This window comes from Lepidochelys kempii, chromosome 2, assembly GCF_965140265.1.
Source record: "Lepidochelys kempii isolate rLepKem1 chromosome 2, rLepKem1.hap2, whole genome shotgun sequence".
Lineage (NCBI taxonomy): Eukaryota > Metazoa > Chordata > Testudines > Cheloniidae > Lepidochelys > Lepidochelys kempii.
This window is the reverse complement of record NC_133257.1, coordinates 85,817,754-85,831,932: the sequence shown is the minus strand read 5'-3', so window position 1 is coordinate 85,831,932 and position 14,179 is coordinate 85,817,754. Positions and strand designations below refer to the sequence as shown.

General features: G+C 39.5%; 1 protein-coding gene across 14 annotated transcripts in view; it reads left to right on the top strand.

The window, feature by feature from the left end:
- Positions 1–14,179, top strand: part of DLGAP1 (DLG associated protein 1) — a 639,595-nt gene that overhangs the window by 447,499 nt on the left and 177,917 nt on the right. For all 14 annotated transcript variants that reach the window (XM_073331531.1, XM_073331536.1, XM_073331533.1 and 11 more), the window contains one exon: positions 4,355–4,569. In XM_073331531.1, coding sequence (XP_073187632.1) covers positions 4,355–4,569 — 215 coding nt within the window. The remainder of the gene's footprint in view (positions 1–4,354; positions 4,570–14,179) is intronic.

Sequence of the window (14,179 nt, the reverse complement as noted above, 5' to 3'; positions counted from 1 at the left end):
ATAAAACTGGAGTAAGGCGGTAGTGAATCAGGTCCTGTGTAATATAATATTATAATATTCTCTTAGAAAATTGATACCTGAAAAGCAAAAATGAAAATTGGCTTAAACGGATTTCTGCAAGCAAGCTAAGCAAACTATATAGCATTCAGCACAGAAAAAAAAAAGTTGTAACTAGTACCACCTCTTTTTAATGAATGGTTATTTTTGTGAAATTGTCTTTGTACTTCCTTGTTCACTGAAGCTTGAACAGTATGTATCATAACCTGACTTCACAAATGCCACGAATTGAAATTAGACTTCTCTTTGTGGTACTGCATTCTGAGTTATCACATAACTCTGTGTTTAGCTCAGTTTTTTCCCTTACCATATTGTCAGGGGTGCTGGAACAATTTGTATAGTGGGATGATGAGAGCCATTGAACCAAACTGCAAACCCTGTATATGAGGGAAAACACTTCAAGCCAGGGGGTGCTGCAGCACTCCCAGCACCCCTAGTTCCAGTACCTATGTATATTGTCATTTTCTTTGTCAAATATGGACTTTCCCTACCAGCCTCCGTGTAGTAATGGTACTAGAAATTTTCTACCTCCATATTTTCACACCAGCAAGTTCCCCCCATTCTGGAATTGTTCAGACAGCAGCAACCAGTTGTCTGTGATGCCTGCTGAATTCTCAGTCTGTACCTTCACATCTCAGTAGTTCTGCAACAGCAAAGCGGATGTTAACAAGATTGTTTGTTGCTTTTCACTAAATGAACCTGTGTCACTGAGCTAGGAGAGCCTAGACTTCTGAATTATGATCTGATGCATTATGTTCACATGCACACACGCAGCTAAATTTTCAAAGCTGGACAGGATCCGCATTTGTGCATATGTAAGTATGAGCTTATGTGGCAAACCCATTCCAACCAGTTTCGGAAACTTGTTCAGTAGTATCTAAACCACTTGGATAATCTTTGTTACAAAAGGCACTGTATGCATTAAGACACTGAATTTCTTAAGTTGTGTTGTTAGAGTAATGGTTCCCACAACACTATGTCTCATCTATATTACAGCTAAATACTAAAACATGACATCCAACAATACATACAGCATTGCAAAAACTACAGGCGCTCCACTTGGCTGAAATATGGGTGATGTGTATTAACTTTGAATTCCCAAACTTTTGATCAATTAAAAGTCTCAGCCTTAATGTTGCATTAACATAGGTTTTTAATTTAATTCAGTATAATTTGTTTTTAATTAATTTAGTATAACAAGGTAAACATAGATACTAAAATCAAACATAATGAATGGAAATTAAACAGAAGAGATTTATGAGGTAAATGTTTCCTCAGAGCATTCAGATGTACTGGACATAATAAGACTTTAAATAATCTTTATCCTAAGGGTGACTAGAAATCTATTTTTCTTGAGCTTTTCTTATTTGTTGTAAAGTTCTTGTGAGGTGTCCCAACTTTTCATTCACGATGTCAGCAAGCCCTGATTTTACTAATCTTGTGTCAACTTCTTTATGAACAATTTGGAAACTCAACTCTTTATTCCCAACACAGGAGGTAACGGGAGGGGGTGATTTTGCATGCTCCTAGGTGTATTTGAGAAATGCTAAGGGTATGGACTGCACGCATTTTATTTTATTTACCCTGGAAACGGTGCAAGAATCTAAGCAGAAAAGGAGATTTGTGTGTGTGTGTCACAAGTGTACTGGTGAAAAAGTGTAAAATACTCCCTATTTCTATAGGCCGTGGATCCAAAGTCAAAGCCAATATCAAAAGATATGTACATGTACAAATGTACCCATACAAGAAGTGGGCATGAACTGGAACTCCAAATTTGGAGTTAGGTGTATCATGTTCAGGGCATCAGCTCTAAATCAGTCCCTGGAGTGTTAATATGAAACCAAAGCTGGATTTGGGCCTAATTTACAGTTCTTGTTTGGTTTCTTAACTCCTGATCTCCAGGTGGCCCACCTTCCCTTTAGCAGGTACTTCCTGCTGAAAGTACCTTCCTCTGAAGTCCCCCACCAGTTATTCAGAAGGAGAGGGGTGGAAGAGAGATTTATTTAAATGTGTGTGGGGGGGGTTCATATGGCAATGTAAATATATGTGGGATTGTTTAATAGGTGAACTAGGTCCAACCCAAAATATGTCTCTTCTCTGAAGAGCTTAAATTCCTGAGGCATTAATAGGTACAATAGAGTGCAACACAATACAAAACAAACTCAGTGTGCTGTGGTCATTTGAACTGTAAAGCTTCACAGAACTAGAGTTTTCAGGACAGTTACTGGGAATTATTTCAAGGATATAGATGGGTGTAAAAGAAGGCATGAAGAAAGAAGCGTGCAAAGGAGTAAGGAGCAGTCAGGAAAGATGCTTGAGTGGTAAAAAGAAATTATGGGAGAGATATAGGCAAGAGTAGACTTATGGGGTGAAATCCTGTCTCCATTGAAATCAATAGCAAAGCTCCCATTGACTTCTGTAGGGCCAGGATTTGCACCCCTGGGGTACTTTGGAAGAGAAACAGAAGCTTAATACAGAAGAGGAGGAGGTGCCAGTGCAGAAATTCCAGTAAGATGATGACACAATAATAGTAGCAGAGAAGGATGATGAACTGGAGGAAGAAGAGATGAGAAAGGAGGAAGTCAAAAGGAAAAAAGCTGCAATAGTCAGCATGAAGTTACCAAAAAAAGAAATATTGTCATGGCAGTAGGGAGGGAAGAAGGAATGAATTTTGGAAATGTTGTGAAGAAAGGATTCAGGATTTGATGAGGTCCTGGATGAGACAGGAAAAAAAATAAAAGAACCAAAAACTGCACCAGTTTGCTTGGGTGGCTAATTATAATCATTTGGGGTCTGTGGAATACTTTTTTCTTCGTTTGGTGCAGTGTTTTGTTGAGTTATGTTTTATAGCAACATTGCCAGAGTTCGTATGCCATAAAGCTTGACCTGCATTGGCTGTAGTTACATTTGAAAGGGCTTATCTGCCTTCAGGACTTGTCATGTTCCTGGTTGTGGGAAGTCAGCAACTGAATGTTAATTTAAATTTAACAAACAACTAGGTAAATGTTTGAGTTTTCGTTATGACAGGTTAAACGAACTGCTGCATAAGTCCTATAAGAGGAGACAGTATATAAGAAGCAATGCACACTCAGTAAGCTGCACTGAAAGTTGTGTGTTGTGGGATCACATTTAACAATTTATATAGCACCAATTTCCACATGAAAAGGGACTACAAATTGTAATCCCTATTAGGGGGACACTACTATTCAAATGTTGTAGATCAAATTTTGACCCCTAAAATTTGACCGTGTCTGTTTAGTATAACATATAATGATCACTGTGTGAGCCATATAAATTGCCTTTATATGTTGATCTCAGTACAGGGAAGGAGAAAAGAATAGGTGGGAAAACTAAAGATTACAGGTACTTTATTTCTTTAAAATGTTGCCTACTTGCTTTTTTGATTTTGGAGAGTCTACTCAAATTAGACCACTCTGGGAAACCTGGGGTGCTTCAGTAAAAGAACTGACTGCAGGACCCCTCCTACAGTAACCCTGTTCCACTTCACATCTGCTCTCGTTTCTGCTGCTGCTGTTATTCAGGCACGTGTTTTCTCCACTTCCCCGGGCCAAGATGATGTCCAGTAACCCCAGGACAACAGCAATGGGAGGCAAGGCATGGACTAGGCAGCTGTTCTCATGGAATTTCCAAAATTGTCTGAAAACACATTCTCATTGTTATGGTTTTCTATAAACAAGGGGAAAATATAATGTTTGGACAATTTTTATTTTAATTTCAAGGAAATAACAAGGAGAAAGAACAAATATAAAGTCACCATAAGAGAGAGAGGGGTGTATAGGTGTGATTTTGAACACACAGCCATTTTGAACTTCTGAAACTCAGAGGGAGCATCCCTGCAGGCAGACTGTTGGGTTCACTTTACTATAAAAGGTGCAGTACATAGAAAACAGCCTTAGAGTCACACAGCTATATATGTTGCTTCATTACATTTAACATGCATCTAAACTGGAAATGGAAAGTAAGGCCTTCTGGTGTGGAATATATCCTGAACCAAAACCCTAGGTTTGGGTTCAGATCAGAACGCATACACACTGTGTTTGAAGAGATTCTGATTCACGAATCTAGATTTGTCCCCTCTGTACCATGCAAAGGGCTAACCCTTTTCTTTCCTGCAAATATGTTAACTGTACTGGAGCCACAGGGCTTTACTTAGAAAACCAAAATCAGAGTCATATATCCTTTCAATGAAAGCTCAGTTGCAATTTACTGTTTTCTAATCTTACTGTTGCTACAGAAGAAGGTATACTGAATATGTGAATTGTGTTTATTACTCTAGGTTCCCCAAGATGAATGGACCGGGTATGCTCCGCGAGGCAAAGATGACGAGATTCCATGCCGGCGGATGCGCAGTGGCAGTTACATTAAAGCCATGGGGGACGATGATAGTGGGGACTCAGACACCAGCCCAAAGCCATCGCCAAAGATTGCAGCACGAAGGGAGAGCTATCTCAAGGCCACCCAGCCCTCACTTACGGAACTCACCACCCTCAAGTAAGACAGTGTCGGAATGAACCACTGATCCTCAGAGAAACACATTTCTGTTCCTCTCTCCTTTCTCCACTTTCTGGGCCCAAAATAAGGAAAGTGCTTAAGCATGTGTTAAAGTCCCAGTTGAGTCCTCATAAATGATTTCCTGAATGGGGTGAATTTTAACACATGTTTAAGTGCTTTCCTGAACTGGGGCACTCATGTTCAGGATTCAAACCAACAAAAGCACCTAAAATCACTAATTTCCATGAGACTGCTCACATGCTCAAAATTACATACATTCTTTAAACACCTTGTTGAATTAAAACCTTAAGTGCCATATTCCACAAGCCTTACTCAACTGTATATGTATTTATGCAAGGGTGAGTAAAATTTAACATGAGCGAGGCATGTGAAATTAGCCCTAAATCAGTCTTTGTAAATCCTCAAAGAGGGTTTTGACATTAAGCCCTGAAGAGTGAGCATCAGAAAATAGAGAAGTCCATATCTTCAACCCCCCAATCCAAAATTACATTATTATTTAATTGAGAACTATGACCAAAAAATTAAGACTGAGAATTGCTTTAAAAAGACTTCAATAAAAAAATTACAAAGTGACACAGAGAATCTAAAATCATCATTTTTTAATATTTGTAGCTCTTTTCACAAAGGCTAAAGTCCCTAAGGAGTTTCAGATAATGGAGAAGCAAAGTGTCAATATACTGGAGGAGGTAGTAGCTTGTGGATAGAGCTTTGCTAGATGAAACAACTTTGGAGATATGTTAAGTTGCTTGGAATGTGTTTTTTGAGTTAAAAGCAGCACTCAAAATAGATTGTGTTTTTAAGACCAAAGAAAACATTCAGTATATAATTTAAAAAACTCAAATAGTATAACATATATTTAATCTACATTTGTGCTGGGTCAGAACACAAAACAACAATGAAAGAACAAGAGCCCACTGCTTCTGCCACTGAAATCGGTGGCAAAACTTCAACTGATTTACATCAAAGCAGGATTTGACCCAAACTAACTAAAAATCAAATAGTTTTATCTAACTAGAGCTGGCTAATGTTTCAAACATTCATTCTGAAGATTCTTTGTGAGAATGTCATAACATTTTGTAAAATATTTTAACAGCTGGGACCCAAAGTAAAAATTCATAATAATGCAAATTAACTATTTGAAAAATGTTGTTATTGTGGAAATTGAGGAAACATGTTACTGATTACTATGCAGTGCACTATGAAAGAGGGGGAAAGGAAGAGTACCCAAGCAACAACTCAGACAGGAGAGTGAGCCAAAGCATCTAATAAGGAGACTGAAAACATGTGTACATGTCATAATTTTGGGAGGCATTGAGATACCAAGGTGACAATCGCTTAGCAGAATATGATCGACCAGATTATGTTAAATTAGGTTAGATTAAGTTAAATGTGTCCAGTTGAAGGGAGTAACTGTGAACTGGTGGCAGTAGCCAGAAAACTCTAGATTTACATTAGGTGAAAAGAGTTTCTAATGAATTATTATTTCCAGGGAAGCAGGAATATCTGTCAGATTCTAATTCAGAATTTATGGCTAATAGCAGTGGAGCATAACTGTTGTTAGCAATACTAGGAAATCATTAAATGTTTTCCGAGTGTAGGCAGGGCAATTCAGCAACATCCAGGATCAGTGTCTGTCATTCCCTGTCCTTTGGCTTCTTCTCTCCTGGAACTCTAGATAGTGTTCACAGTCTGTGGCCTTGTGTTCAGGTTTCAGAAATCTTAGTTTGCAGAATTTGTTACTGAACTTTTTTTTCCCCTTGTGACAGCAAAGCCATGTTCTGGCCTGGGGCTCCATGGCCTAATCTAAATGGATTCCAGTTACTCTCTTGCTTCTTAATTTTATTGGTCTCAATATTACAAAATGCTGAGCACTCTGGCCCTGATCCAGTAAAGCATTTAAGCACTATGCTTAATAAGCATACGAGTAGTCCCCTAAAGTCAGTCATGCCACCAAAATGATAGACATGGAAGAACAGTTGGGAGCAAAGAGTGAACAAACTACATGTTAGAAAATACAGAAATCTATTACTCCGCTCCCCGCCTCTCCCCCGCTCCCCGGCCATTCCCCAGTAAATGGATGGCAAAGCTACAAATAGAACCTAGTTTGTTAACTGTCACTTTTGTTCTGTGGGTTCATCCGAGAGGCCATGAATCAACTAAGCATAGATTTCACTGGTGTTTTTGGCTCGCTAGCAACACCAAGATTGATCAACTTCTGTCTGTCTGTATCTTGTCAGAGTATTACAGTGCCATTGTGATATTGTCCAGGGAATTACATTTTTAACTGAATTAACTGAGCACTAGATTGTTCGTAGCTGTCATACTCCAATGCAGAGGAGTAGGGGTGAAGACGTAAGGATCTTGAGTCCAAGCCCTGTTCAGAGAGTGGTTGCTACTCCCACGCATAAAGTGACTGGGACTAGGGAAAAAAGGGGCAGGGAGCAGGCAGGCTCTGCCCCAATATGCCAGCCCACACAGCTGGACAGACTGGGAAAAGTAACCTGCACCCTCATCACGGCCGCAGTAAATTACCCTCCTTTTGGGATAAGAAAGGTGCCCTGTGAGGAATTTTGATACTCAGAGTCACAAATCCACCCTGATTATACCCAGGGCCACTCCTGGAGTTAGTTATGAATAAGACTACATTTATGTCATAGAGGTCATAGAAGTCAGGGAATCCATGGCTTCCAGGACTCTCGAGCTGACAGCCAGTGGGGCCCTGGCAGGGTTCCGGCGACAGTAGCGACAAGTGACGGGCAACAGCCTCTTGTGGTGGCAGGGGGGATGCCTCAGGTGAGCAGCTGGGGTGTCCCAATTTCTCTTTGGGAAATTTGATCACCCTGCAGCTCCCAGCTGCCACAGCGGAGAGGGAACCCCACAGCTCCCAGCCACCATGGTGGTGGGGGAAACCATGGAGCTGCAGCAGCAAAAGTCACAGACAGGTCATGGCTTCCCTGAATTTTTGTTCATTGCCCATGACCTGTCCATGACTTTTACTAAGAAAATCATGACAAAATCTTAGCCTTAGGTATGAATATTTACAGCCAAAATCTCCGTAATCTCTACATGCAGTTTATGCTGTATCTCTTACTCAGGGCTTCATTGGACTTCAATACCACCAACCCCAAGTGTGCAAGAAAAACTCATCTGATGGGCTTTAATACATTGGGATTTTTACAATGTTGGGATTTTTACAATTTGACTTTGGAGATGTTAAAAATAATAAAATATAGGTTAATTTTAGTTGCCTTTGTTGCAGCTTTTAGGGTTCACATTTTCAAACACTTTTCTCTGCAGCCAAGAGAGCGAGAAACCTCTTTTTAAAAATGAAAGCTGAGATCAGTCAGCATCTAGGGCTCTAAGAAAAACTCCAAATGTCATGAGAGTCACAGGAAAATTGTAGAGATGGCAGCACTGATACATGTATAGTAAAGTGATTCTAGACTGGTGAATTGACATAAATCTGTAAAAGAAATGCTGTTCCATAAAAGAGAATGGTGTACTTAGAGTCTTACTTGCCTGAGATTTAAGCTAACAATTGTTTCTCCCTGTTCTCTGCAGAACCTCACAGCTGTAATAGTGAATCATAACTCACTGAACCAAAAAAATAACCTAAAATTAGTAAAAGATGCCTAGGGCTACAGCTTTTAATTTTTTTAACTTATGTCTCCTCTGTTGTCTGTGATTAGTGACAAAAGTATCCTTCTGAATTTCCCTCATTAATTTCCCCTCATTCCTTGTCCTCCTGTCCTGCACTTGTCTCGGACACCTCATCTGAGATGGTGGTCATTGGTTATTATTAACAATGTCATATTCTTGACCGTAGTAATGAATAGACAGGAGGACGAATTCAGACCCTCTGGCACAAGAAGATGCTAATTGTGCCTTTCCATACCAGCCTGATCCACTCTGACCTAGGGGAAGCCAGGTGTTGTTTCCGTTACTGTCATTACCTGGTGTCCATTGGGGAGGGCAGCTTTAATTTCTGCAGGGAGTTTCATAGGCTCAGTGATGACTGCTCAAAGCTACAGTGAATCAGCACATCTCGCCGCAGCTCTTGCCACATTCTCTCTTAGGCCAAAATTTTCCACTTATGGGGGCAGTACCTGCTTAGTACCTGTCAGAAAGTGGACCTAAACACCTTGCACCACCACAAACCCCACACTCAGGTGGCTTTTATGCTGAGACACTACCAGGACTGGTGCTGACTTCTTCTGATGGAGCCCTTTGAATATATCGGACCCAAAGTCCATTGTTAGTTCCAAGAACACTAAAACTCACAATAGAAATGCTGTTTGGTGGGAGGTTAAAATATTCCACATCAAGTATGCTCCCTCTTGGACATAGGAGAGGCAAGATTAGTAAAAATGCATGGAATTAATTAAAAAATAAAAACACAAGTTCTCCACACCACTTAAAAATGGTTTTAGTGAAATCTAAGGTGCGAAGCAGCAGAAATGTATGTGGTAGCCAGAGATTTAAAAAAGGGGAGGGCAGGAGCTTTGTTTTCATTATGGCCTCCGTTTAGAAAAGTACTTAAACCTATACTTAACTTTAAGTAAGTTCTTCTTAAGTCCTTTTCTATTCAGGAAAGCATTTAAGCACATGCTTAATTTTAAGCACCTTTAAGTCCCATTGATGTCATAAACTTATGGGCTTTGATGAAGCAGCACCTAAGTCACTAACATGGAAAAAATGGAGAATTCTCTTTCCTTATTATCTACTTTTCAATATGAAATAATGTTAAATAGAATCGTTTTCTGACAGTCCAGATTGACATTTTGTGTGAGATCATGCCCACACCGTTCCCAGGGTCTTAATGCGTGAAACGTACTTCTACAATATTTTTTTTAATGTGAGTTTTTGTGAAAAGTATCCAAGTAATCTCTGGGAACTCAAGTATGCTCCAGAAAACAAGCCCCAACCAGCCCAGTCAGTGGCAGTGCAAGTTTCTTCTCACTGCTCTATTAATATGACTCAACCTTGACCTTAAGGAGACCATCTCAGGGGGGTTGAGGATAGTTTGTTTTCTCTGTGTGTTCATTCCTCGGCTTCCCTGATCAGTGGGTCGGTGAGGTTTTGTGGCCTGCAGTGTGCAGGAGGTCAGACTAGATGATCACGATGGTCCCTTCTGACCTTTAAAGTCTATGACTTTGAGTCGTCCAATCCTACAGTTTTGATGGAAATAAGGCATATTTTTTAATGCTGAGAGTAATTAACCATTAGAACAACTTACTAAGAGTCATGGTGGATTCTCCATCACTGACTATTTTTAAATCAAGATTGGATGTTTTCTAAAGGATCTGCTCTGGGAATTATTTTGGAGGAAGTTCTGTGGCCTGTGCTTTACAGGAGATAAAGACTAGGTGATCACTGTGATCCGTTCTGGCCTTGGAATATATGAATCTATAGTTTCGATTTTGTGATCATGTCTGCTGGGATCTGCACTAAAGCCCCTAAATCATTTCACATAGGCTACCTAGCAATGGTGAGATACATAACAAATTGCTTCCTTTGGTCACTGTTGACTCAGGCTAAATCTGTACACAAATAAAAGACTTTATGGGAATGATCAAAAATCCATTCACGTCAATGGAGACTCTTATTGACTTCAGTGGGCTTTGGATCAGACCCTAAATTCCAATTCCAATACCCTGCAGCTGAGTTCCTCTCCCCTCCCCAATCTTGTCTTTTCTAACTGTGAAGAAGAGAAAGTGGTGGATGTGAAAGGAGTTGTTCTAAAGAGACAGCAGTGGTAATGTTTCAGGGACTTTTAGCAGTCCTTTCTGCTTGTCTCATCTCTTCCCCCACCACCCTGTGTATGAACTCCTGTGTGACATCTAGTTGGTCTTAACTTTATCTTTGGGAGAAAAATGGGCCGGGTAACTTAAAACCATCTCCTCTTTTGCTTTCATTGTTTTTTCATTATGTGGGATTTTTTTCTCTCCAAATGTACTTTGCCTCACACAGCCCACACACTCCCTCCCACCTACCTACCATTGCTCATTCTTCTTCTCTTCCAAGGAAAGAAATGCTTTTCATTATCTGTGTTTCTTTTTCTATAAGTAACAACCTTTTAAAAGCACAACTGTGTCATATCTCCTTTATGTCATATGAAATTTATTTTCTGTTTTCTGCTGATTTTTGTTGTTATACCATACAATCTCCCTCCTACAATCTTCCTCTCATGCCATGGTTCCCATGTGGTTACAGAACATGTTTCAAATGCTATGGGTAAAATTCTGAATAAAGCACAGCTTGCTGTGATCTCAAAATCCACACCTCCTCTGCTGCACTCCCATTATCCTACCAGGAAGGGAGAAGCTTTTTCTTTTCATTGCTGGCAATATCCCCCTGGATTTTAATAATTAACAAACTCGTAAAATCTGGCCCTACAGAAAAGGTGACATTTTTCTGCCCAGTACTGAAAAGTGGTAAATAGTTTGACTATCTTTTGTTGTTGAATAGATAGAAACAGGATTTATTAATCTGACTTTTAAAGAATGTGCACAAAACAGGTGACTGATGTTCCTGGTGCATCTATCCTGAACCAGCACCTTTCCCTTTATTATGTGCAGTCATCTTTAAATTATTTTAGTTATGGTAAGAAAAGTAGTATAAAAGTATAAGGTATAAGGCAGTCTTTATCCCCATCCATGTCTATCTGATCCAATGTGTAGGTAAAATATTCAGCGAAAGGTGCATATGTTCTCCTGATACCTGGAATCAAAGGAAGTTTTCTCTGTGCCTTCCTTCTATGCACACTAGTCCCCTTCTGCCCTTCTGACAGACTGGCAATATGCTGTAATATACTGAACATACCTTATGATATTAAGATAAGCTTTATTGAGTTACTTTAAACCTTATTGACTTAGGGTTAATGCCTTTGGAGTGCAATTACAAATGCACCTGTTTATGTGTTGTTGTGACACTGTACGTACCCTCTCTAGTAGGGATGGGGGTGTGAGGGGATGCGTATGTACTTCCTCCATTAGACACCTCCTTAGGAAGATATGCATATACTAATTCAAACTGGATTCTCCTGGGACCAACAGACAAAGAAGATTTTTGGATAAAAGTCTGGGGTTTAATGTGCCTCAGGGCCTTCTTCCTGTTCCAGCAAACAGACAGGACCCCTGGTTCATGGCCCCAGTCCTGTGGGGAAGAATGGAGGGACTTGGCTTATTAGAGTCTCATAAGACTGTGTGCTTGTTGTGAGCTGAAGCTATGATGAACTTGTGTAACCACAAGGATGCTCCCAGAGTGGGTATTAAAAGACTGCACTTGCCAGAGCTCATGTGAGAGTTGGGATGAATTCTGGTAAATGTATTAACTAAGGCTGTCCATTAATCACAGTTAACTCACGCGATTAACTCAAAAAAATTAATCACGATTCAAAAAATTAATCACAATTAATCGCACTGCTTAACAATAGAATACAAATTGAAATATATTAAATATTTTTGATTTTCTATATTTTCAAATATATTGATTTCAGTTACCACACAGAATATAAAGTGTACTGTGCTCACTTTATATTATTTTTATTACAAATATTTGCACTATAAAAATTATAAACAAAAGAAACAGTATTTTTCAATTCACCTCATACAGGTATTGTAGTGCAATGTCTTTATCATGAAAGTGCAACTTACAAATGTAGGTTTTTTGTTACATAACTGCACTCAAACACAAAACAATGTAAAACTTGACAGCATACAAGTCCACTTAGTCCTACTTCTTGTTCAGCCAATTGCTAAGAGAAACAAGTTTGTTTACATTTACGGGAGATAATGCTGCCCACTTCTTAATTACAATGTTACCAGAAAGTGAGAACAGGCATTCACATGGTACTGTTGTAGCTGGCGTCGCAAGCTATTTACGTGCCAGATGCACTAAGGATTCATGTGCCTCTTCATGCTTCAGCCATTGTTCCAGAGGACATGCTTCCATGCTGATGAAGCTCGTTAAAAAAATAATGTGTTAATTAAATTTGTGACTGAACTCCTTGAGGGAGAATTGTATGTCTCCTGCTCTGTTTTACTTGCATTCTGCCATATATTTCATGTTATAGCAGTCTCGTATGATTATCCAGCACATGTTGTTCGTTTTAAGAGCACTTTCACTGCAAATTTGACAAAATGCAAAGATACCAATGTGAAATTTCTAAAGATAACTACAGCCCTCGACCCAAAATTTAAGAATCTGAAGTGCCTTCCAAAGTCTGAGAGGGAGGAGGTATGGAGCATGCTTTTAGAGGTCTTAAAAGAGCAACACTCTGATGTGGAAACTACAGAACCCTAACCACCAAAAAAGAAAATTAACCTTCTGCTGGTGGCATCTGACTCAGATTATGAAAATGAACATGCGTCAGTCCGCATTGCTTTCGATCATTATCGAGCAGAACCCATCATCGGCATGGACACACATCCTGTGGAATGGTGGTTGAAGCATCAAGGGATATATGAATCTTTAGCGCATCTGGCATGTAAATATCTTGCGATGCGGGCTACAACATTGTCATGTAAATGCCTGTTCTCACTTTCAGGTGACATTGTAAACAAAAAGCGGGCAGCATTATCTACTGCAAATGATAAAGAGATTGCAATACAGTACTTGTATTAGGTGAATTGAAAAATACTATTTCTTTTGTTTTTTACAGTGCAAATATTTGTAATCAAAAATAAATATAAAGTGATCACTGTACACTTTGTATTCTGTGTTGTAATTGAAATCAATATATTTGAAAATGTAGAAAACATCCAAAAATATTTAAATAAATGGTACTCTATTATTGTAGAACAGCACAATTAATTGAGATTAAAAAATTGTAATCACCTGACAGTACGTTAGCATGTGTGTAGGCTTTTATAGTTTTTAATATGTTTTCTCTGTAATGCTTTGTACCTTAAAAATAAAGAAGGCTTGCTTAGAAAGAGCTGTCTGGTAATTTACAGCTATGGCAATTACACAGTTATCCATCTCTGAAGAGAAAGGGAGCAGATGTCCTAGGGTAACATCTCTGTGCTAGGAATGACTCAGTGAAGGAAACAGAGATGAGCTTACACAGAACTCTTCTTCTACAGCCGGGGTAGGCAACCTATGGCACACGTGCCAAAGGCGGCACGCGAGCTGATTTTCAGTGGCACTCACACTGCCCGGGTCCTGGCCACTGGTCCGGGGGCCCTGCATTTTAATGTCATTTTAAATGAAGCTTCTTAAACATTTTAAAAACCTTATTTACTTTACATATAACAATAGTTTAGTTATATACTATAGACTTATAGAAACAGACCTTCTAAAAACGTTAAAATGTATTGTTGGCACGCGAAACCTTAAATTAGAGTGAATAAATGAAGACTTGGCACACCACTTCTGAAAGGTTGCTGACCCCTGTTCTAGAGCAACACTATATGCAACAGTAAAGGAAAGGCAGCTGTCCAGCCTTGGAATATCCTGGTCAGAAGGGACAGAGACACATCTCCACCCAAGACAGGCAATAGCTCGGGAGCTGGAAGCTGAGTGGCTGCCTGTGCTGGACCACTGAGGGGAAATACAGGTGCAGTGGCCCTGAACTGTGACAGCTCCA